The following is a 24,863-nucleotide window of genomic DNA, read 5'->3' on the forward strand; positions in this document are numbered from 1 at the left end:
GCGAGCGGCCGACATCGCGGATTCCGATATATCCCCCTTGGCTAAAATTTGAATCGATAGCCGACACCGCGTTGGCAACAGGCCGCCCGTTTCGTGGAATCTGTCACGATCCTCCTCCTCGCCCCTCTCGTTCGGGAAAAATCCGATTTATACTCCAACACGGGTCGAGGATCTGGTCTGAGGGGGAGGGGGTAATAACGTCGAGCATCCTTGGAACGTCGCGAGGAATCGATACGGCCTACGTCCTCCTCCTTCTCCGCGTCTTGAGGACGCCCAGCCAGCTGCACGTGGAATGTGCGTGTAGCGCGTGGTACGCGGAGTGGATAACGATAATCTCTCGGCGGAACAACGATGGCCGCGGGGCGTCGCCACGCCGAGAAGATAGGGAGCTGTATGTATCTAAATAGAGCCATCAAATATAGATCAGGAACACGATACGAGGCGGAACTATTATCTATACGGCGATATCCTTCGCGTGGCTCACCCTTCCATATCGCGGTTCGCTAAATTACGGCCGTATTTCCACCGACCGTTGTTACGTTACACGTTTCTCGAATATGCAAGAAGGCGAGTGCGCGCGTGTCGACGGGAAACTGGGCCACCGCAATCGAGTCGTGGTATAAAAAAATTTCACCGTAAAGAAATTCTGTTCTCGATTATTGTTCAGTTACGTGTATTTCGTGTATAATAATCAATATATGCAAGGGAATCGTACAATAGATTTTGTAGGATACCGTGGAGAGCGAGTGAAACGCGAGACTTAGCCTGGAACGGGAGGGTAATCGCATTGCATCGTTGCGATTGAACCGTGGTGGATGTAGCATCATTGCACGATGCACAATTTTCATACGTTTCTCGCAGAATCTTTGTACCGTTCGAGCGCAAAATTTCCCCCCCTCCTTCCAAGTTTATCCTTTGAAAAGTCTCGTAACGTTGAGGATTTTTACGTCCATCTCTTTCTTCCTTTTTTTTTAAGATGGCTCGTTTACCCGTCCGCTTTTCGAATCCGAGTATTAATTGAAAATTTCCTAGGCGAAAATTGATTAAAGAGACGGGTATAGGCGTAATTTTTCGGCCAAAGAGAAGAACGTTCAAGGCCACTCGAATCAGCCCCCTCCACCGGCGATGAAAAAAAAAAGAAAGCTCCTTCGTTATGCATTCGTTATGAACTGTTGCTTTATCCCCGGTAACGAAAAGTGGCGCGATGAAACAAGCACTTCATCGCAAATGAAGTGGATTCTGCACGCGAGTGGCGAGGCCGGATGTGTTTATAGAATTCATTTCTGCGCCGTTCCGCGTAGGGTTGCTCGGGACGTACTAAAGTGGCGTACTTTAGATGGGGAGTCGTTTGCAAACGTTACGCGTACCGTGTAATTTTTTTTCATCCCCTTTCCCTTTAACGCCGTGTATCGCCGTAATCCCCTCCCTTCCTCTCTCCCTCTTTCTTTTTATTTTTCACCCCCTCCTCTCGGCAGCACGGAGTCGGATATCACGTTTCCGCCCCGGTGTTCATAGCTTATTAAGGCTGAGCCGAACACGGGGAGAGGGCGAGCTCGAGGGTGTGCTTGGAAAATCTGAAATTAATAGAGAATCGATGGTTAACAATCGTGAGAATAAGCGATTCGTTACGAATCGGCGCGACGATATTCGATTTTCTCGTGGGTCACGTTTCGTCTCTCTCTCTCTCTCTCTTTCTCTTTTAATTTCCTATTCGCTAGAGCAATCTTGCCAGCTAGAGACCGATTTTCTTCTTACTTACTTACGTAAACGTCCCTAAGAGCACGCTCTCGAAGTATGGCGAGTATTTATTTTCATCGCCCTTTAAAAACACGAATCGGATATCACGTTCCAATACCTTATTACGAACATCGAGGGAGCGAAGGAACATCTAAAATTAATAGAGAGAATTCTATTCGGTTAACAGTTAGGAAGAATATTATAAATCTCGAACGATATTCGATTTTCTCTCTCTCCCTCTCACAGATCTCTCTTTTTCTTTCCTCATTTCATCCTCCCTCTCTGTTTTTCTTTTTTTCTAGATCGATCTAGCTCCACCGCTGTAAAGACCGACTTCTCCCACTTACGTAAACGTTTCTAACAGGGCGTTCTCGTAGTGGCAAGTGCTTTTAAGAATTCATACTTTTGTTAGACCCGACTTATCACGGTTTTGTTTTATGCATGCACGATGTTCTTTTGATGATCCCCGCTCGCTTCCAGGATGGGCTCGATGGAATATTGATCGGCGCAATAAAAAAAAAAAAAAGAAAGAAAGAAGGAAAGAAAAAAAGAAGAAGAAGGTAGAAGCGTATATCGACCCCTCGATATAATACAATGTTCGAAAACGTGGATCTTTCGGATTAGCTGCATATTTTCACACCATGTTTCGCTTCAAGTTTGTTTTAGATGTTGGGGAGGGGAGAGAAAGAAACCAAGCTCCAAACGAGGAGAATGGAATCCGGCTGGGAGGATCGAAGTGATATTTTACTTCGATTCGAGTAAAGAGAGATCCTTCGCGCGCGCGGCACAGATAAATTCGTAGAGCGGCTCGATAGGGGACAATGAATGGGCGCTAGGCTCGAATAAACAACGACACGTGGGAGGGAGGGAGGGGGGGATGGGCTTATTTACATTCTATATGAGCTTCCGGATAATCGATATTCCTGGCCAAGTGGCGCTGCGATAATTCAAACGGATGGTATTTCGATAATCTCGCTCCTCGTGTGTTGTAATTGACGTTTCAATCTTTCGCCATCTCCATCCGCACTCCCTCCCTCCCTCGCTCGTCGATATATTCACCCTTCCCTTCCCTCCTCGAATATAAAATGTAGAGAGATAAAAAGAAGGGAGGGAAAGTAGTAGTAATGCTCGTCGCTTCGAGATTGAACTCGCCAACTTCGTCGTGGAAACGTTGGATTTATAATATATATATATATATATATATATATATATATATATATATATATATATACATACATACATTTAACTTGGTGAAGATTAAGCGAGTCGATTCATTAAACTTCGCGTCGAGATTTATTCGTTGGAAATTCTCGCGGCAGCGGGAGTGGAACGAGGAACAGAGTCGAGCGGGGAATGGTGAGAGCAAGGAAGAAATGGGGGAGGCGAATGACTGGGGAACGAGACACGAGTCCAAGGATGATTTTCGAAATCTTACGCGAAAGATTTCGATCGAGAAATGCAATTTCGCGAAATTGTGAAACCATTGGATCGGTCGAATCGTAGGGATGACGTGGACGAGGGGGGAGGAGAGGATCAGAGAGGAGTCGAAGTTTATACATTGGACGATTGGCAAGTTTTCCGAGCGGTCTATGCCTTGGCCGCGTCTCACCTTGGCAAAGTTTTTAAAACGGGAGAAACGGTGGAGAGGTCGTCGAGGGAAATGGCGAAGGGGGAAGGGCGAGAAGATCTCTTCGAGAGGATGAAGTTGTTGGAAGCTAAAGCTATCGGCGAGCATCGGTTAATAATTTGCAGAAGTAAGGACGTAATGGAAACCGCAACGCCAAGTTATATATATATAACATCGCGGCGAGTGATCTGGCACGTTCCGAGTTGGCGTGACACGCCTCAGAAATGAATCAAGTTCCGAAGTTTGCATATCTTCTGACATTCCTCCATTTCCAACTGGCCCTGCAGCGCTTCTTCCCTCTCTTTCGATTTTTGTTTTCGATCTCTCTCTCTCCTTCTTCTATCCAACCCCCTCCTCTTTTTAATTTCTTTCCTTCTGGCCCGTCCATCAACCGCTCTCTCTTATCCCACTTGCCTGCTATTTTTTTTCCCTCCCTCTTCCTTTTACACCGCGTCTCCCTTCTCTTCGTTCCCTCTTCCGGGCGAGACGAGCGAGGTCTCGTTTCGTCTAGCCTCGTTCGTTCGAACGACCTTATCTCTAAAATATTCCAACCACGGGCCTTAGCCGGGTGGCGGGCATTGTCCTCTGGCAGGCGTACAGCCAGCCAGAGTACGTCAACGCTCCTACGTCCTCTATGACACGTTATTAAAACGGACGTTACGGTGGTAAAGCGGTAAAGCCACTGTCTACGACCTTCGACCCTGCCCCGTCTTTGCTTCTCCACCTTCGAACTCGAATGGCCTACGAGCCTTCTTCTTCAACATAGCAGATTACCAATCCATTCGGCTCGTTTCCCATTGCCTTGTGAAACTGCATACTTTTACGAGATCTCCTCCGATTTGTCGCGCGAACAATATTGAGATAGGGATGGAAATACGAAAAGATTTGTTTCGAACAGTTTCGAAAGGATATTTCATAGCCTTCTCGTGGAACGCTTGATGAAATTGCGTTACGAGTTTTGAGATATGGATAGAGAAATGGTATATTATTATAAATCGATTGACGTAATTGAATTTTGTCGCGAGAGAATTTAAACAATAGAAGTTAGTTTTATCGGTGTGCATTCCTCCTCGTCGATGCGCGCCAATTCGGATTATTTAGAATTATATAGACGAAACAAACGAGTGGAATTTTAATAACCGGCAACTACATTTCGATTCATTTTTATTATCGACACTCGTGCATAAATTCGTGCTTTTGTGTACGCGAATCAGATTCTATATCGCGTCTTTTGAAAATTTACGATGTAAATGTTGGTATCTCTGCGGATAAACGGTTGAAAAGGCGAGGTGTGACGCGGGCCGGGACGCGGTATCTACTGTATCGAAATATCATCGATTTTTCGTCGCTCCCCGCTCCCCACGCATTCACCCACCCCCTTCCCCACCCGATGTCCGAGCGTTGGCGCCGCTTTATGAAGCGTTCACCTGCGCGTACCATAATTTCGCCGCCGAAATCGTACGGCGATTTACGACGACAACGTTTGTTCCCGGCCAGAAATTCATTAAACGAGTCTATGAACGACGGGGTGGGGAGGGGGGGTTCGAGTTTTCGGTGAGCACGAAGGGGTGAGGGGGTCCAAGCCAGCGTCAAACTCGGATAAAATTGATTTTTCCCGCGTGGGCGGGGTCGAACAAGACAAGTGTGATGCGTTTAATGGCACGCGTTTGGCCAAAGACGACGCTCGAAATTCGTAAAACGTCTCTCTCTCTCTCTCTCTCTCTCTCTCTCTTGATATATATGGTAGGATAGATCGAAGAGAGGGATGAAAAAAGGAAGATTGAAAAATAGAGAGAAAGAGAGAGAGAGAAAGAAACGAGCATCTTCTCTTTGTCCCTTGAACCTTGCCCATAAACCACTACACTTTTATCCCAAAACCTACTCGACCGATCATCCCTCGTCGAACGATTTGTCTGGCAGGAAAATCGGCGGCTCGAAGATAGCGCGACCCTAACATCGTGTCGTGCCTTTTTAAAGGGAGAGAAAAAAAAAGAAAGAAAAAAAAAACGATCAGAGATATTTCATTATCTTCGAGCACCACCACCCCTCGTTCGATTACGTTCGTTCTCTTTCCCGATATCAGCTCAGTTTCCACGCTTGATACTCGCCCCCTTCGATTCGAAAGACGTCGATAAACCTTTTCGAGTTTTCCCTTCGAGGTCGATCATTCGTTAAAGAGACGAGGAAAGGAACACCGATATCGAGTTCGTTCCCCGCGAATCGTTCTCCGATTACCAAAGGCGGCGGATTTACGACTGCGTGGAGGACGAGGAGGAGGGAAGGTCGAAGGGAGGGAGCTCGACGAGTGAATAACTAAAAACGTTTAACATAATATCTGATCTCGCGTAAAGGCCCCGGGGGCGCCCTTTCGCGCGGCGCCGTTCCTTATTCGAAGCCCAAAGGCTGCCGGGGACAAATGCAATTTTTCCACGAGCATGGAATCAAATGAAAGATCCGACCGCCATCGGTAACTACCCTCATTTTTATTCCACTTCCTGTTCCTCCTCCTACCCGAGTTTCCTCTCTCTCTCCACCCCCTTTTTCTCTTTCTTTCCCCTTTCGCCATTTTTATATCTCGTCCCCTCTTCTTCCTTCGCGCGCCTCCTATCTCGAGTTCCTCTCCTCCTCCTCAGGGATCCTTTCGAGGATGATTTCTCGCGCTCGATATCTCGGTTTTCCCTTCCCAGATGTATCTGGCGCTCGTTGTTTAAGCCAGCAAAGTCACGCATCGTAGATTACCTGGCCGTGCTGGATCGCCACGTGGAATCCTTCCGCGGCACACCTTGCGGTTTCCGGCCACGTTCTCGGGCCAACCTTGAGTCGACGAAGGGTTTGTCTTTGTCCGGGCAAAGCGAACTGACGTCTGTCACGTGCCATCCGATCTCTCGACTCGTTCGTGATGATGATTTTTACTCATCTTCTTCCAGGATTGTATTGGAAATATATTTTCTGAAAAAAAAAGAATCGGATGGAGATTATTGTATCTTTTTATTTTACACGAGGTTTGTTTTAAAAGATTATAATGTTACACAGGATTGATCGTAGGATCAAATTGTAGGTTAAAAAAGAACGCGACAATTGTGTCTATCTTCTGTTCTATTTCCATCTTATTCTCTCGCTTGTAACTAAATAAATGTTACATTTGCCGATATTTTTTGTATACAAATTTTCGAATTTGTTTTCATTCTCTCCAAAGCTGTTCCACGGATATATAACCATTTAATTTGAAATAAATAAATGGAACTCAACGTCGATCGCGAAGCTCGGTATTCAAGAGAGCGTGGAAAACTTTAAAGAGGGCGATATTCCACGACGCGGCAGAAAAAGAAATGGGGAAGCGAAGAGAGAGTAGGCTTTTTTCTGGGGCGAGCACGATTCAATAACGAAGGGATGCAGCGCGGGATACAGTTCGCGGTTAAGTGTATTTGTCTCGAAGCGTTCGCGTCAGACTTGTTTGTCCCACTTTACCGTTCGTTCCCGCCTCCGATCCTGCCTGTCCCGGAAATGCGCCGGATTTGTAGCGTGATTTAACGGCGGCGTGGAAAAAGGCGCGAAAAGGGAACGAGTGAATCGGAAGGGAAATCGGAAGGTGGCAGCCAAGTGACGAAGAAGACTCAACGAAGTTGAGAATAAATGATAAAGTCGCATCCACCTCTCGAACCATTCTTCCGTATCGAGGAAATCGATTCTTTTCTTTTCTTTTTTTTTTTTTTTTTTTTTTCATTTCGGATATCCATTGAATTTTTCGCGAAAAGTACCGGAATCCCAGAAGAAATTCGAGGCGAAAGACGAAGAGGTAAAAATATGAAACGAGGTAAAAAGGTCTGCCACTCGCGCGTGTCTCCGAGCGAAAATTTCGTTTTGAGGAGAGAGAGAGAGAGAGAGAGATGCGCGGGGAAAAAATCGTGGAAAAAGAATCGATATCTTGGATAGCTTAGATTCCGAAAAGAGTTCGAACTTTGCTCAAACTCTGTGCTTCTCTCCTCTCTCTCTCTTCCTCGCGCGCGAGCGCCAAGGGCAAAGTCCGAAGGATTAGCAGGATACGGATCCAGGTTGTTACGACGCTAGTTGCCGAGCCCGCGTTCGTGTACGTTACCGTGAAACCTATGCAAATTGCCTTCCCCAACCTCGCATTAACGGATTTAAAAGCGATATAACGCTTCGCATTCGGGTTTCGACCTACGAAATAACATTAGGCGCTTCATCGTTCAACTAACCACGAAGTTGGTTATAATAAAATGCTCTCTCGAATGCATCGATGAAAATTCGCCTCGTGGATCCTTCAACGTTGGATGCGGCCGCTGAAAGGAATTATATCCCCTCCTCTCTTTTTCTTTCTCTCTCTTTTTTCTTTCTTTCTACAAAACTCGGGAGGCATCCTCTCTTTTGTTTGTAACGAAGCTCGAAACGTTAAGAGAAAAAGTACGGTACGATGAAAGAGCGTCTTAGGAGCCATCGAGCGTGACAGAAGCGAGGTGAACTCGTGGAAAGTCATTTTTCAACATATTAATGCTCGACGTTAAACAGCGATGCTAAAGGCGAAAAAGCAGGGAACACGGGTTATCCATCATGTTCTTTCCTATATCTTTCTCTCTCTCTCTCTTTGTCTCTTTCTCTCTCTCTTTTCTAATCAACAAGAAAAATAGATAAGCAAGGAGGGAAAAGCGAGAGGATCCAAGTGGCAGGCCGGCTAATGATCGATTAATCTTGATAGCCGTTTCGATCGGAATAATGGACGGAAAATGGGACGGAAAGTTGGCGGAGAGGCGTGCAACAAACACGTAAACGAAATAACGAAACGTCGAAGCGTGTAACAGCGAGCCGTAGGCTGGCCTACATCCGCGAATTTCGAAAACGAAGCGAGAATTTCGCGTGCTAATAAGCATTCGGCCGAACGTCTGTGCACGTGATGCTATGCGCCAGATTACAGATTCTACGCCGTTAATGGAATAGCCTGTATCAAGATTTTCCAAACCAGAAGCCTACCTCGTCGCGCTAATTACGACCTAACAATAGCTCCTACGTCCCCGTTCGACCCTGTTCCGATGTATCTTTAAAATTCTATCACCGAACGTTTAAATTATTTCAAGTATTCCTCGACGTGGAATCTCTCACTCTACTTTAACCGAATTCAACTCGATTACTATCGCTTGTGATTCTTTCGATTAATCTAAATGCGTCTCCCCGATAAGTTTCCAAAATCCAAAACTAGGAAAGATGGTATACAGCGACAATACTTGGTGCGCGTTTTGAGCTACGAGCGGAATTAGGAAGCCACGAATGACGCGGCCGAAACTCTGTTGATCTCGCTGCGCTCGGCGAAGAAATTGGATTATTCTTGTTTACCTGGGGGACCCTTAACTAGAGCCACTCGCCGCCCCTCGACGAGCGTCGTCGTCGGTTATTCCAAGATAAGGTGTGCTCGATGGAGATCGGAGGAGGGAGAGACTCGTGACGAGACGAAGCAACAGAGGAGAGCTCTGGGGAGGGGAGAGGAGAGGCCATGGTAATTTGATTAATTCGACCCAACTGAATTAGGATTTGTCCGCCATCACTTGTGCTCGAGGTAAACGTCAAAGGGCTCGAGTGTCGGCACAATGGCGACGCTGCTCTCTCCTCCCCCTCCTCATCCCTTTTGCGCTTCCTACGAGAAACGACTGCACATCCTGGCCCCCCTCTGTCTTTGTCCATCCGCTCCAACGAACCGTCGTCGTCGTCTCCTTCTTCTTCGGTGTCCGCAGGTGATAAACGCGCCATCCAGAAGAAACGAACGAGCGGAGAACGGAAACTGAAAAGCCTGGGAATTGAAACCCTCGACAATTATTGTTCCTTTTAATTACGCCACACTCTGCGGTTTCCTCGTGCAAACAACTTATAACCAATATTGGACTCGCGCGATATTTTTCCCGTGCAGGAGGAACGCCGTTTAGGACGAGCAAGCTGTGCCAATTCGTCGCTACTTTAATTCGCTACGAAATTGATTAATCAACAGGCGGAAAGAACGATCGAGGGGGTGGATTTAACCGACGAATCCGCATTTTTAATCGTTTACGCAGATGTTGCGCCGGGGGGGAGGGCCGCGTAAACGCCTGTTCATAAATCGTTATCGATTCAATGAAAACGCGTGAATTTAATAATTCGATAAATTCGCGGTAACCGAATGAAACTCGGCCGGTAATAGGATTGCGAATAACATTTTAAGCGCGATTCGAAACGAAAGCTTCTTCGATTATATTTTCCCCACCGCTCGCATCGCCCATTAATTTCAACCTCGGATCCGGTAATAACGGATGGGTTCGTGGGAGCGTGGCTCCCGTCATTGTGTCGGGCCGTGATAATTTTTGCCGAAAAATCGATTCCGTTCGATCCGCGGGAGGACAGGATTGCTCGCACCCCTCGCGGCAATTGCCCGGTAAGCGATATTCGCGGCGGGAAGTCGGGGCGACGCTACAATTCCAGGGGGTTAATTTTCCATCGATAAGCGAGAAACCGGGGCGGACGAGGAAATTTGACTTCAGAGGCGACGCCACCAGCCACGAATTAATGGTATCGATAAATTCATAAATTGTATCCGCCCCCCTGGTCTCAGAGGGTGCATTTCCTTTCATTAGATCCCCCGTGACGCTTGATTAACCGGCCCTAATAGCCGCGCAAATATCCACGGATTCGTGACCGACAATTTCCCCTGTACATATGCTTCCCGCTTAGTCCACGTTTGCGGCAAGGATTTGCGGTCGCGTTCGTGTCGCAAACTGTCAAAGAGCCAACGCGTTATAAACGCGACGGTTGAAACGATTTATTAGAACGAAGTCGAATGAAACGAATTTTTAATTAAAAAAAAAGGAGAAAAAGAAATTCCTCTCTCGCGGATTCCTCGGAGATATCCCATGGATCGTACTTCAACAACCGTTTACCCAACGTTGAACGTCAAACATCCGCGGAGTAACACGAGGAGCGCAGCTGCGTTCCTCCCTATCTCTATCCGTAATTACTCCGGAAACAAATCCCTTCCGAAGACGCATGCTTTAAGCGAGCAATTACGGTATCTAGATCGCGAGACGAGAGCTACTCCTTGAGCGCTCAACCGCCATTTACAACGACGCGTGGGATTAAAATGGGCGCGGAAAATGGGCGGAGAGAGAAAAGAAAAAAGAAAGAAAGAAAAATGAAAAAACGCGGAAGAGAATGGACGAAACGCGAGGGAGGAGAGGCGCTCGATTCGTGCCGATTCGAATCCGCGGAGGGCAAGTTAGGCCGATGGCGCGGAAAATTCACGGCGACCTCCATTAAAACCGTTAATTTTCCCGGCCCGACACGTAATATCCGGCGGCGTGTTATCGACACGGTATCGATCGGTGTCCCCGGCAAGCGTCACGATCCATCACGCGAGGCCAGACAACGTCGGTGCGCCGCGTCAGCTCGAAGAGGGATCGGAGAACGGGGGCAACGGGCTGCGTGCTGCAAGAAGTTTGCGTTGGAATCGAAGTTCAACCTCGATCACCCACCTCGTGTGCACCCACGAAACTACGCTTCCCTTATCCGGGCAAGGCTTTCGATCCCTCCACCTCTTCCTGTTTCATCTTCCGTTTCTTCGATTCCGTTTCCGCGCAACTCGCTCCCTCGGGCCATCTCTTCGACCTCCCGCGATCGTCCCGTTTCCCAACGACACAATTGCGCCGTTTCCCATCAACGGATCGACCCCTCTCTTCTCTCCATCCGTCGTCTCATCACGGTTTATAGTTAACAATCCAAACGTATTGCATTTACGTATGTACAAACTCGTATACGCCGCGTGGGAACTCTGTTGCTTCGCGTGCTCCCCGGATAAGCCGGATGGAAATGAGATTCGTCTCGAAGGGAGCGAAGTTGGTGATCGTGGATCAAGGTTAATCGAGCGGGGAGCGTGTATGTGTGCGTGTGTGTAATTAGTTACGTTCGACGGAGATGCTTTAAAGAAGAAAAACAAGGGGTTGTTTTAACTGCTCTAATAACCAGCCATACATTTTTATATATGCTCGTGAACGAAAATTTTCCAGATCTTATAGAGTTAATTATAGAATATACATAAGCATATACGTAATTTCGATACTTTGAACAATCTTTGGATCTGTTATATTTAACGAAACACGCGTGAGAGAAGCGTTAATTATTTAAATAATTAACAATCGCCTTTGCGCTACGCATATTAATTATTCTCGAGTGCCAAGTCAATGTTTGATTTTTCGTAGCAGATTCTATCTATAGAACAATAGTGTACAAAGCTTGTGTCTCATTTGACGGACACTTTCACCTTATTGCACCCTGTGCACCTAATTTCACGATCATATCGAGATTTCCGATACGATTCTGACGTCTCCTTCGATGTGGAACATTGCTCTTGTTTACCCGGATTGTTTACTCGGCTCACGCGGCGAATCGACGATCGGGTATCGAGAATAAACTTCACGGCCCTCGCGGTAATAATATCTCGCCCGTTTGTGCGAAACGATACTCATCTTCTCTCGCGTTCCATCCATTCTGATATCTATTATTATTATTATTATGGAAATATTATATTTTCCAGGCTATAAAGGTACGCGCGACAACACGTCTATTTCTAAATTTTACACGGAAAATGAATGTCATTCTCGAGTATTCTAAAAATAATGGATATATACACGTCTGGTGGGAAAAAAAAGGAAAGAAAAGAAAAGAAAAGGAAAAAAACGTGAATAAATCCATTAGAGCGCGTATCGACACAGAGAGAGGAGGAAAAACAAGGATGTTTCATTTTTTTTCTCGCGCCTCCGAGCGAAATCCGAACAATCGCGGCCCATTTGAAAGCGCGTAGGGGACGGAAATAAACGAAGCGACTTCCTGGACGATTCGTTTCGCTTCGTTTCGTTTCGTTTCGTTTCGTTTCGATCGAGATCCAACGTTAGAATTTGGTTATCGTGGCAACAATGAAAAACTTTTCGCCCTTTTTCCCTTTCTCCTGCTCCGTAATTACGATTATCCTCGTTCGCGGACGAGAAAAATGGCGCCACTCGACGAAACACGCGACCTGTAATTATCGTTTAAAAGCAGATACGATTTATCGCGCAACCACGTTAAATTTTTGTTACGCATCGCTCGCGAAAATAACGAACCGTTTCGAGCGACGCGAGACCCAACCGCGCCAATTTCTTCCACTTTTCCATTACACAAATTTGTACGAATCAAATTTTCTTCCTAACAAATATTTAAACGTAATTAAATAGTAACAATATATGATGGATTGTTAGTTGCATGTGTCGAATTCAGATGTCGATATATTTCTTAAAGATGAGTGGTTACATGCTGTGCGTAAAACAGTTGAATCTTTCTCAATGTCCCAGCCAGAACACGATCTATAGTTGGAACAAAACTATCTAATTATCGTATCCTACGATTCTCTTCGCCAGTGAAGCTCGTGCCTTCAGAAAATTCCTTCTTCGATTGGGAGGATCTCAGTTTTTCGATGGGGCACGAAAATAACATCAGTGGTCAATGGCTGATTCATGACACTTCCTTTCCTTCCTATAGTTAGTGGAAAATTCCTCGAGCTAGAACGATGTTCGCTGTACCCAGAGTACTTCACCCTTGGCAATTATACAAGTGTCGAGTAAACTCTCTCAAACAACAATCTTCTCATCCTTTGTTCAGTTGCTGAATAGAGGGCCTATGCGAACGAACCATTGCGATGAGGATACGAGAGATGTAAAAGAAAGAAGGATCAGTAAAATTTGTTCAAGTGTAAAATGTTGGTGGAACATTATTTATAGGAGCGTGATTTATACGGGAGTTTCTTAAGACTTAAGGGGGAAACGATATCGTGTAAAATTGGTCGGTGAAAGCCGCGTGCTAAGGTTTCCAAGACGTATCTCTCGGGGAGATGGTTAGACATCGAAGGCATCGGGTGGAACGAGGCAGCCTCCTCCATTTGTGGGAAACGAAGAGGGGAGGGGGAGGCTCGGTTCCATTTGTTTTGTCTCTACCGAATGATCCATTAGCGGAAGCGTCGACTATCGGAATCTCACGGGCCGCGCAATTCCAGTTTCGTTTTTCAACCGGGGAATCGAATAGACTACGGTCGAGGGGAGAGGAAGGGGAGATACTGTTCGTGATCCTCGAATCGTCTAACCGTGGCAGCAACGCCCGTGGAATACCATTTCTTAATGATCGATCGCCGATTTGCCGATTCACTCTACTCTCCAGCTTCCTCCCGTTCCGAATGTAAAACGAAATCAAAAACGCGGAAGAGAAAAATAGACGTAACACGCATCACCTCCTGAAGGGAGGGGCAAATTCTAAGATTCTTTTCTCCCTTCCCTTTCCTCGACTAAAATTCCGTTTGTTTTCGTGGCGACGATAAATGTTTCGGGAAAGGAAACTCCATCGATATAACGTTCGGAGAGGTGTGATCGAGTGCTCTCGTACTCCTCGTTCGAGGAGAAAAATCAAAGAGGAAAGTAAGTGATCGAAAGGAAATCTTCCCTGCGTAAAATAGTTTCCAGTCGGTCGAAAATACGGTGGGTTACACGGATGTACTAATCGACTCGCCGCGGGAGGAAGAAACGTTGCAACGATCCAGAGAGTCAGTGATTTACTCGGCGCGATGGCGATGTCTGCCCACTGTTACTCTCTAAGAGAGTAAACGCTAATTAAACGGGAGGTAATTAACGAGCAAGCCTGACCGAGTGGCCAATTAAACCGGGAGAAGTTTACGTATTGCCGGCATCAACTTTCCGTTTTCGGAAATCGTTCATAGAAGAATTCTCTTCTTCTAAGATCGATCGATCCCCACGTAGATAAATAATTTCTCCGTATATATATATATATATATATTCGTAATTGTATCGAAAAATGGGAACAGATATCTAAAGTATTCTGAATATTCCGCTGTGGAAAAGTTTACTTTCGAATCTGTGCTCGCCGATTCGATTGTTTATCGATCGACCAGGGAACTCGGGATCGAGTCGAGCATCCAAAGTTCTCGGGGCGAACGATAAATTCGAAGGGGGCGTGAGCGAAGCCCTCCGGATGGACGAGGGAAAAGGCAAAGATTCGAGGATGGAAACATTGTGAGGGCGTGGAACCGCGCTCGAGATACGAGAGGACGCGTGTAGAAGAGAGAGAGAGCGTAGAAAAAGACGTAGGGGGACGAAGAGAGAGAGAAACTCCTTCTCCCGGCAAGTATCGCGGATTTAACGAATTCCAGACCCCCTTTGGGTAGGGAATTTTTAAAAAAATCGTTGCCTAGGAGAGGGGCGCGCCGTTACTCGCCACTCCACTCGTTTCTCGGCGGTGAATTTTCGAGTAAACACTTCGGCGCGAAGAAGTCGAGGCGAGTCGCGAATAGTAACAAACGCTCTCGTTGAAATAACGATATTTCCTGGGCGGCCGCGAAATAGAGATACACTCGGTTGAAGCCGCGAGCGGTAGTGCGTCGGTTGAAAAAGAAATTAGAAAAAAGAAAGAAAGAAAAAGAAAACCAACTCCGCAGCTTTCATCGTGGCGCGTACTTCCTTTCGTCACGGTGTTCGTTTACATAATCACGTTGCACCGCGTTTCTTCGTAGTTACGGTTCGGCGATCGTTGATATAATGGCACTTGGAAGAAGAAATTCGTCGTCGACAATTGCGGAATAACTGTGATCCGTTTTTTCGCGATCCTCGTCCGGAAATTTCGCAATACGCGTATTTCGCGCGGACGAGAACAAACGTTACAAGATCGACGATTATCGTCTCGATTCTACGTATCCACGCTTCAATGTTCCGTCGAGCGTGTTTTTCTAAGCGGAATAACGAGGTGTCGGCTAGCAGCGGTTAGCGAGAAAATTGGCGGAACGACCGGCTCCGTTCGATACTCCCTCGAGAGGATTGTCACGCAGCCGCGCCGCACGAGTGATCAGGCATTATTGCCCTTGAAGAGGATTTTCCACGCGGAGGGGGCGACGAAAACCCTGGAGTCCAGAACGAAGGGAAACGAGACCGCGAAAACGGAATTCGCGAGGGAACTCGTGATGAAAGGGAGGGGAGGGGATCGGTGAAACGGGACGGGGGCGAAGGAACGGATAGGTGAAACGAAGGAGAATTTTTCGAGGAGACAAAGGAAGGGAGGAAACGAAAGGAGATAGAGTTAGGAGAGACGTATCCTTCGTGGAGTCAGAAAAGCGAAAGCAATTAAGATAGTTAGTTGGTTATGAGACAAAAAGGGCGGGCGGAACGAAGGTAGGAAGGTAATTACCGTGGTAACGGCTTGCCAAGGCCGCGCGGGTGCATCCCGCGGAGTGGCGGCGCTGGCTTCTGGGGAAATTAGCGCTGGAAAAATTCATGCCCGTAGAAGATTTGCGTAAATTAATTTACGCTGGCAACCCGGTACCGGCAAGCTACACGGTGGGAGGGAAAAGAGGACGAAAATTCAATTTCTAGATGAGGATGGACTCGTCTTGGCCGAGTCCCGGTTTCAGAGAGAGGGGGGATGGGTCGCGTAACGTTTCTAGTAACGGCTAGTTTCGCGGGAAATTTTGTCGTTTGCACGATGGACGAGAGGCAAAAAAAAAAGAAAAAGGACGAAGAAGGAGGAGGGATACGTCTTACGGGAACGAAGTTAACGTGGTATGTGGCGGATTTACGGCCAAAGTCGATCGAGAGAGGACGAGAAAGTTGGACGTCGAGACACGTTCCGTTAGCCAGCGTTCGTCGACGTAATTACGGGGGGAAATCGGATTAATCGTAACGACAACGCGAAAGAAAACACGAAGCTGCTGTCTGTCTGTCTGTCTCTCCCCCTTCCCCCCTTTTTCGCACAGTTCTATCTCTACTTCCGCTCTTTCCTCCCTCTTCTCCCCTCCTTGTTTTCCTCGATCTCCCGCCGAGCCCCCCCTCCCCAATACCACCTCGCCACGCCGGCGTCCGTACTTTTCTATTTATTTGCATTTGCAGGCAAGTCGGTTAAGTACCGTGATCTATATCCTGTCTGGGGATAGAATTCCATGGTCCGTGAACGAAAAACGACCAAGAAATCGTTTCCGGGACGCCCTTCGCCTCGCTCGTTAGCCGGGGAACGCGGAAAATGGGACGCGCCTCCTCTTTTCATTTTTTTTCCTTTCTCCTTTCTCTTCCTTCTCTTCTTCTTCTCTTCATCAAGAATGTTATATCGAAGGATTCTCGCGAGTGGATCAGCGCGAGAAATCGCCGAAGGGGCGCGGTTTCTCTGTAACAACAGTTTTTAATTACACCGACTTACTCGGGATTCGGTTAATGCGAATTCCACTCTGGCTTCGGAGAGGCTTCAATCCAACGCGCGGACTCGTGGCCTAAAAACGCCGGTTTCAACTATTCAATTAAACCAACGACCCTCTGTTAAGGGGATGACATTTCCTTTGCGTGCACATTTCTCCACTACGCCCTCCACTATCCCCTCAAGACTCTGCCAACTACACACACACACACACACACGTACACACACGTGGTCAAGTTACGTCGCACTTTAATTATCCCGGTGATAAAACAGCGTGGAATATCACGAAACGGCACCACCGGCTCTAATCTAATCGGTTAATTTCAAACTTCTCGTGTCCCTCCACTCGACGATTTATTTTTTTCTTTTTGGAGGAGGATATCCTTCAATATCGACTGTATCACGAGCGTCTTCGTAAAGCGATACGATGCTTTCTTTGACGAACGAAGGAAAGATGATCGTGCGAACGAATCGAGAGGCTTGTTTCCTCCGCGGTGACTGTCGACGAAATAGAGCGACGCAAAATCGAAACAAGGGACAAGCGTTCGACGCACGTTCGAAGGTGAACGCTTGTTTATTTTCCTCGCGCTCTACCTTTGTTTCGATAGTTTACAATCCCTCCTTCCCATTTCCGCGAATTGTATCTCGCCGGGAACTTCTTGCGTATAAACAAAGCGTTATCGCGGGTTTGCTCGCGATAATGGAGGATCGTTTTAATATATATATATTTCTTTGTGTTCGAACGCGCTTCTCGCCCGTTCGAACTCTTCGAGTTTAAGGGGAACTTGTTATGACACGGCCGTTTGAATTTCACAAAAAGCGTTTCGTCTCCGAGGAAATCCCTTTACGCGTCGAGTAATTTAGCCTCGAGTAAACAAGGAAGCGCGCGCGTCGACTCCCCATTCGGGAAGTGATTTTACCGCGACTCGCTTTCTTTCCTCCATTCCATTCCCCGATTTTGCCCGGGGAAAAATTGCATTGAATTCGTATAAGTATCGCGAGCGTTATCGATCCCTCCCCTCCCACCGAAATAATAATCGACGATACTTTTAATAAGAATCTCTTCCTCTCGATACATATATATAGCTCGAAAATATTCCAGCTCGCTGAATAATCAAAAATCACTTGCCAATTCAATTATCTTTCTTTCGCGAATCCCGATTAATATGGCCATTGTGCCCGATGCATTTAACAGATTGGATACAATTTCTTCCCCCCTCGCACTCCTGTCGCAACAGCTTTCCTTCAACGACCCATCCTCCCGAATCCTCGTATCGGGCGAAAAACATCCATCTCGTGTTTTCATCTTTCGCGAGCACCTTTTTTGCCACTGTATCGCTCGCAATCCACGGGATTCCCCTCTCCGCAGCTGCAATTCCTTCCAAGTTTTTACGACCCGTTCGAGTCACCACCTATTTCTCGCGTAGAATCCCTCTCTCGTGCATCCTAACTCGTCCACTATCTCTCCCACGTCTCTCCACGGAAAATCGACGAAAAGCCGGAAGACGGAAACCCAATTGTAAATGGAGGAGGAGGAGGAGGAGGAGGAGGAAACGCGTTTAACGGGAGAATAGGGGATGTTCGCGCAAAGAGAAAGCGGTTCTCGAAAGAGGAAGATCTCGGATCTTCGAGAAAAAATTGTAGGATTTTGATTGATTATAAGGTAATTATAAGGGATTAATCGAGAGATCGTTTATCAGACTAGGTTATTATCTAAGCATGTTTCGTATATTAGTTTAGTTTTAATTTTTGAATAATTGTTAAATAACGTCTTCTAACATTAAATGTTGAAAAAAAACGAATTATTCTCGGATAAACGCTGTTCTACGCCTTCATCTTCCTGAACAAGGAGAGTGAACCATTCTCACGTGGAACATTCTCACAAATCAATATAGAGGAAAATACAATATAACAAAAAAAAAAGAGAGAGAAACGACGGAAGGATTTTCAATCGATATTAAAAAGTTAATTTCTCGATCGAATCTCGGCGCAACGGAATTCGATATCGTTGCACGAAATGCAAGGAAGCGGGTATACCGGTCGTTTGATGATTAGCAGGAACCGTGGGTGGGGGGCCGGCTTGATGGGGTGTACCGAAGTTATAATGCAGCCGATGAAATTACGGCAAGGTCCCGGGGTAATTTCCATAGTAACTTCCGGCCAGGAATCGATGCAAAATGTCGGATGATCAAAGTTGAAAACGGGTGCGGGTGATCTTCTCCCCGTTGATCGCCGCCTACGAAAGAGGATCGAACGAGGATCGTTGGTGGATCGCGGCACGTACGATTGGGGAGTTTCCCTCGGAGAGATGATGAAAACTCGACAGAAGTAGCGAGTGCAGGGAAAGGGCTAACTTTATTCACGCGTGAATCGAACACGCTCGTGCAGGGATTTATCAGAGATGGTTTTTTTTCGAATTATACTACGTCGTAGTATAATTTTTTCCAAGATCGCGCGATTTCCAATCCACTCTCTCTCTCTCTCTGCCCCACTTTTTTCCGTTCAATGGAAAACCACTTGCTGATTTAATGGAGCTACACGCCCACGGGTCGAAATCGCGGGCGGGATATAGGCGAAAAATGGAAAAAAAAGAAGGAAGAGAGAGAGAGAAAGGAAAAAAAGGCGCGTGGAAATTTTGTCGAACGGAGGTGGAAGAGGGGAGCGTGAAAAATGTGAGAGGCGTAGGGGGAGGATGGCGCGCGGTTTCGGCGCGCGGAGAAACGGTGGAAGAATTTTAACGGCTAATTCGTTTCCCTTTCCCTTGTAATAACGGCGGTGGCCCGCGAAACTTCAGAAATATGAAAACCGCCGCTCGAATTCCGTTAATTGCTCGCTTCTTGTTGGAATTCGAACCCTTGGATGGGTGGGGAGAGGGTCGAGGAAACCGCGAACAGAAATAATAGACCAACAACGGAGTCGTAATTACTACTCTTAATTGGAGTATAGATATACACGGGCTTTAAGGTAGCCGGTGTTTAGCCGGATGGTTATCCGGAATCGGGAATCCGGGCAAGAAGTAACCTCCGCGAGGAGGTTAATGGTTGCATAGTTTCCCCTTATCGGTGCTCGTCCATCGATGGCCGAGCAATTTGGAATCGAATTCAGTTCAGAATTTCCGGGGATGAAAAGGCGAGACGAAAGTAACGCGGATTAAATGGTGGAAAAGTCGTCCGTGTTAGCGTCCGATCTTGTTCAAACAAGGTTGCCTCGTAAATTCAAATCGCAGCCCGGGAGAAGGCTCCCTTTGAGCCGGCCGACTCAACGTTCCGAATCAACGTCGGTTGTGGGAGGGGAGGGGATTATCCGAAAACAAGGAACAGTTGAACTCTAATTGGACTCTTTGCCAGGGGGTTTGAGACTCGAAATTGCTCCGCGACGCGAGAGACACCGAGTGGAAGAGCGTTTAACGCCCGGTCCCGCTTCGAGAAATTGCACTCGTTGCCATTTGATCCGTCTCGTTGCATTTAATCTGCGCGAATGTCGCCGGTTACGCGGTGTCCTAACCGGAAGAGGAGGAGGAGGAGGAGGAGGAATGAAATTGTTCGGAAGAGAAAATATATCGAGGAGGTGATTTTAAAGTCGAGAGGTGAATCGCGAATATCGACCCGTCGAACCAAGTCCAAGTCGATCGCGAAACGCTGAAACTTCAAACGTTTCGGGCGGAGTACAGTTGTATTTGAATAGCTTCGACTAGTTTCCTCTGTCGAGATTTCTACAAATTTATCAACCACATCCGGTTGACCGAAAGCGACGCGATCAAACTCTGTCGACTCGAACTCGGGTTTTTCTGGCCGAGTGAAAAAAATTCGGTTGACCGCTGCGAAAAGGCAAGTTGCATTGGACTCGCGTTTGGAAAACGGCATTGGCCGCGGTCGTATAGAATCGTGGTGAACCGTGGGGAACGTTTTATCCGGCCCCTGGCAAAATGGTCCTGACGCGGGCTGATCGTGCAGATCCTCGCGTCCCGTCCACCGGATCGTTTTTTTTTCTATTCGGCCGATAACGGCCACGACGTGACGGATGTAACGACGGACCAACGTCTCTGTTTCCAGATTCCATGGTGGGGGAGATGGTCGTCGAGGCTGGGAAGAACGTGACGCTGAATTGTCCCGGTGTGACGGAGAACTCTCTCATACTGATGCTCGAATGGCGGGTTAACAGTATGCAGTTGCTCGAGTACAGCAGCAACACCACGATAGTGTGGAACCATCAGAACAGGGTTTCGTTGTCGTTGAAGAACTACTCGCTCCAGTTTCATCCGGTCACCGCGCAGGACACCGGCGAGTACACTTGCTTGGTGAACAGTCGCAGCATGCCGGAAGCTGTCATCAGTCTCATAGTTCACGGTGAGTCCTTTCTTTTTTTTTTTTTTTTTTACTGCGTTTTTCAAATTGACTCGATTTTGATTTGAACGCGACGTTCACGAAGAGATGCTTTCATCTCGTAAAAAAAAAAAAAAAAAGAAAAAAAAATTGTCGAGTCGAATTGGCCTGAAAGGTAAATCGAACTGATATAAAATGCTATCGAAGCATAGAGTGGGGGGAGGTGGGATTAAATCGAAACGATATATTCATTCGTATAACACGAGCTCTCTTTTTCTCGTTGAAAAAAAAAAAGAAATGAAGTCCATACGGATTGAAATGAACCGAGAATCGGGCAAATGTGCGCATCGTAAAAATAATCACGGAAAATCCCGGCAAGTCCCTCTATTTAACCCGTCAGGATCGTTCCCCCTTTCTCTTTCTCTCTCTTTCTCTCTCTCTCTCTCTCGGCGAGTAAATTAAAAATTAACCCGGTCTCGCATCCCTCGTCACTTGGCGCACCGCCAACGAGCCAAGCGGGTCGCTACATTTGCGTTTTAACCTTGATGTACCGTAATTCCTTCCTCGTTCTGTTTAACGCTGTTCTCGTTCGAATACCGATCGCGCAAAAGCCAAGAGGCGTTACTCTTAATGTATCGCGCGTTGTAAAACGTGGCCCAACGATGATCGATGATCCACGTTTCGTTATGCAAGTGGAACGCCGCAGGGTCATGCGCCGAATCTCACCGATCTTATTATTTTAAAGGGTCCTCCAGAGAAAGAGTGGTGGTCGCGTAACTAACGAAGGCAATTTTCGAGTGTTACCGCGTTGCCTTGCCTCGCCTCGTCGCGCCGCGCCTCGCCTCGCCTCGCCGCTCACCCCTGCGGTAACCGAGCTCCCGGCAACTTCAAATCCCACACCCCTCCTTCCACGATATTGGATAAACTTGCGAGCCAGCGAGGGGGAGAGGGAGGGGTTAAATTTCCGGCGTAATGTCAAGGCAATTTACATGGTATAATCGGGCAAACTCCCGGGCGAAAGACCATCGAAATTGTACACCGGCCGTTATCGAAAGGTTTTTCGATCGTTCGTCGTTACGATCGAGTTACCGCTCGAGAGGCCGTCGATAAATCGTCCCTCCCTCTCTTCCGAGGAAAGAAACGACGACGCTTGTTTGGCGGAGGAAAATCCCTCCCTCTCGCGACCAAGTCAACGCTTCCAACTTTGGAATGCGCTTCCTCTGTTTCTCCCCTCGTTAAAAATGGAAGGAAACTTTTCTCGGTCGCTTTTAGCGCGCGAGGCAGGACACTCTGTGCGCGCAGAAGGAGTCCCGCGGCCGTTGGGAATTCGATACAAGTTGCTGGACGAGTGGCCCCGCTTCGAATCCCGATGGAAACTAAAAATTCCCAACAGTTAAGAATTATCTCGAAACGTGTCCCCTCTTATCGTTTTTTCCCTCTTGCCTCGTCTCGTATCTCCGCGTATCGTAGAGAAATTAATCGATCCTTTTCCCACAACTGGCTTTCCCGTAATGGCGCGTGTTCTTTTCTTTCGATCGTTCCTCGCCCAGTGTCTGGTAATTTGTGTTTATCGAACCCGTGAAAGTTGGCCGAGTTTGTACACAGTTTCGCACAACGGTCGAAAAACAAAAGAGCAAAAGGAGGGGAAATGGATCGGGTGGAGGAGAGGAGAGGGGGAAAGAGAGAGATAGATAGAGAGGGTTAACGTCGCAGCTTCCTAACGCTTTATCTCACAGAGCCAGCCCAGAGTTTCTTTACTCGTCGCGAAGTGTTTGCACCAAGTATTTACGGCTGATTTGAATTCGTCACGTGTTACCTACCGCGTCAAAAGCTAACTTTTCCGCTCGTCCCATAGGCGCCGGAATCATGGGAGTTCTCGTTAAAACTTCGCCCCCGCATAACTTGGCTGAAAGTTTTGCACGCGCGCGTGCGCGCGCGCGCGCATCTGCCCCGAAAGACGGAGAAAAACGGGAGGGGAGGTGGGAGAAAAAGGGAAAACGAGACCCCTATCGCGTTATGTCTCGATCATTTGCATTCAATGCACGAACCGCGACTCCATTTGAATAAGAAGTTTCCCGTGGTTGAAACGAACTGCTTCGAAAAAAAAAAAAAATAAATAAATTCAATATTTTTCTCGTAGATTCTTTCTCTCAGGGGAGATGCTTCGATGACCTTCTTCTTCTTTTTCTTCTTCTTCTCCTCCTTCTTCTTTTTTTTTTTTTTGATTTGGTTGAGCATGAAACGAGATAAATTTAAATCTCTGTACGCTTTAAATCGCGACAACGGACTATTGGAATTTATACAAAGTCGGATTTAGAATTTTCATACGTAAGGGACGTGAGCGGAAACAAAATATTTTCGTTTGTCGAAACTCATTCGGAAATGTGGAGGAAACCGTGTCGTTTTTCGATCGGTTGTCGAGAATAATATAGAGTTCAAAAATATTCAGTAGTATTTATGGATGCGGGAATTCGAATGGGTTTGCAACTCGGTTATCTGTATTTTTTTTCTTGGAAATCACATCTCTCCAGGGTATGATCCACTTGTCCGGAATTGGATCAGTGAGACGAGGTGCAAGAGGAAACCAAGCAAGAAGAGCGTAGTAAATAGCGATTAAGAAACGATTAAAAAAAAAATTATCCTTTTCTTTTGCACGACGACATATTTGAAGGAAGAAATCGTATCGAGAAATCCACGAAAAAAAAAAAAGCATTTTAAAAGTTCCAACGATCTCTCGTTCATTAACCGGAAGTCGCTATCTTCGTAATTATAACGATCCAAAGTTTTTTTTTTGAATTTTAATAGCGTTCAACAAAGTTTTAACTTACGTCGAAAGATACGTCTATTATGTAGGAAAATATTGCTTATAATAACGATCTTATATAATATCGAAGACTATCTAAATTGATTTAAAACTTATCCCCGAGTTATCCCAGTGAATCGAGTTCGATCGATCGAAAAATACGCGTCCGCGCGAAAGTTACGAAGGGGATGATCGTATCGAAAGACGAAAAAGGGGCGAACGCCTTTTTTGTGTGTTAATCGCCGAAAATTCGTATTCGACAGGTAAACGCGGGGACGATAGGTGAGGAACGTACTTTCCCCCCTTCCCTTTCCACCGGTTCACTCCGGTTCCCCGATTTCAAATACCTGCGCTCGGGACTCGCCTTTTATATCGTATATTCCGCACGGCGCGTGATACCGTCCGGAATTCCGGACACGTAGCGTTTCAACGGTAACCAATATCCGCGTTATATCAACCATTAAAATGAATATTTCTCGAGTCCATGCCGAGTGTGGATTCCGCGACGGCTCGTTTCCCGCCGGAAAACTACCCCATGATTTCTTTCTCCCCTTGCGCGCCTCCAAGCTTCGCGTGTATTGCTGTTTCACCTTTTCACCGAATCATCGAATTTTTCTTTCTTCCTCTATCGAACTCGTCTGCGAATCCTCCGAGAAGACATCGTGAAAAAACGATTAGGGGGCGAGAAGACGATTATTGATCGATAACCTGGTTCCATTATAATCGCAGACATGGATTTTCGCTTTTCGAATCCCGCTAGAAATTAATTCTACTTTTAGAGCTTTGTTCCACGCGACGGATCTTTCTTTTCTCCTTTCTTCTTCTCTCTCTTTCCCCTCTTTTCCTCTTTTTCCCCCCTTGGTTGGAAAGATAGATGGAACTTTTTACAGGTTTTTTCCGTTTTAAACTTTTATGAAACGTAGATACGTACGTAGGGGGGGGGGGAGAGGGAAGAAGCGGGGTAAGTGGTATAACGGAAGAGGTGGTTCAGTGTCCTTGACGGTCTTTGGCGGTGGCCGATTATTTGGTCCGCTCGAAAAGTCGAGCCCCTTTAAGAACGGGGCGTAAAAGGTTCCGCGGAACGGAACGGTTTCCTGTGATTTCTCAACCAGATTTTTCTGCTGGAAGTTAA

The 24,863-nt window shown here is 46.8% G+C and overlaps 1 protein-coding gene across 2 annotated transcripts in view; it reads left to right on the top strand.

The window, feature by feature from the left end:
* Window positions 1–24,863, top strand: part of LOC725294 (tyrosine-protein phosphatase 99A) — a 318,555-nt gene that overhangs the window by 94,062 nt on the left and 199,630 nt on the right. For both annotated transcript variants that reach the window (XM_026439116.1, XM_026439117.1), the window contains exon 2: window positions 20,659–20,952. In XM_026439116.1, the coding sequence (XP_026294901.1) occupies window positions 20,659–20,952 (294 nt within the window). The remainder of the gene's footprint in view (window positions 1–20,658; window positions 20,953–24,863) is intronic.

This window comes from Apis mellifera, linkage group LG2 (assembly GCF_003254395.2).
Source record: "Apis mellifera strain DH4 linkage group LG2, Amel_HAv3.1, whole genome shotgun sequence".
Lineage (NCBI taxonomy): Eukaryota > Metazoa > Arthropoda > Insecta > Hymenoptera > Apidae > Apis > Apis mellifera.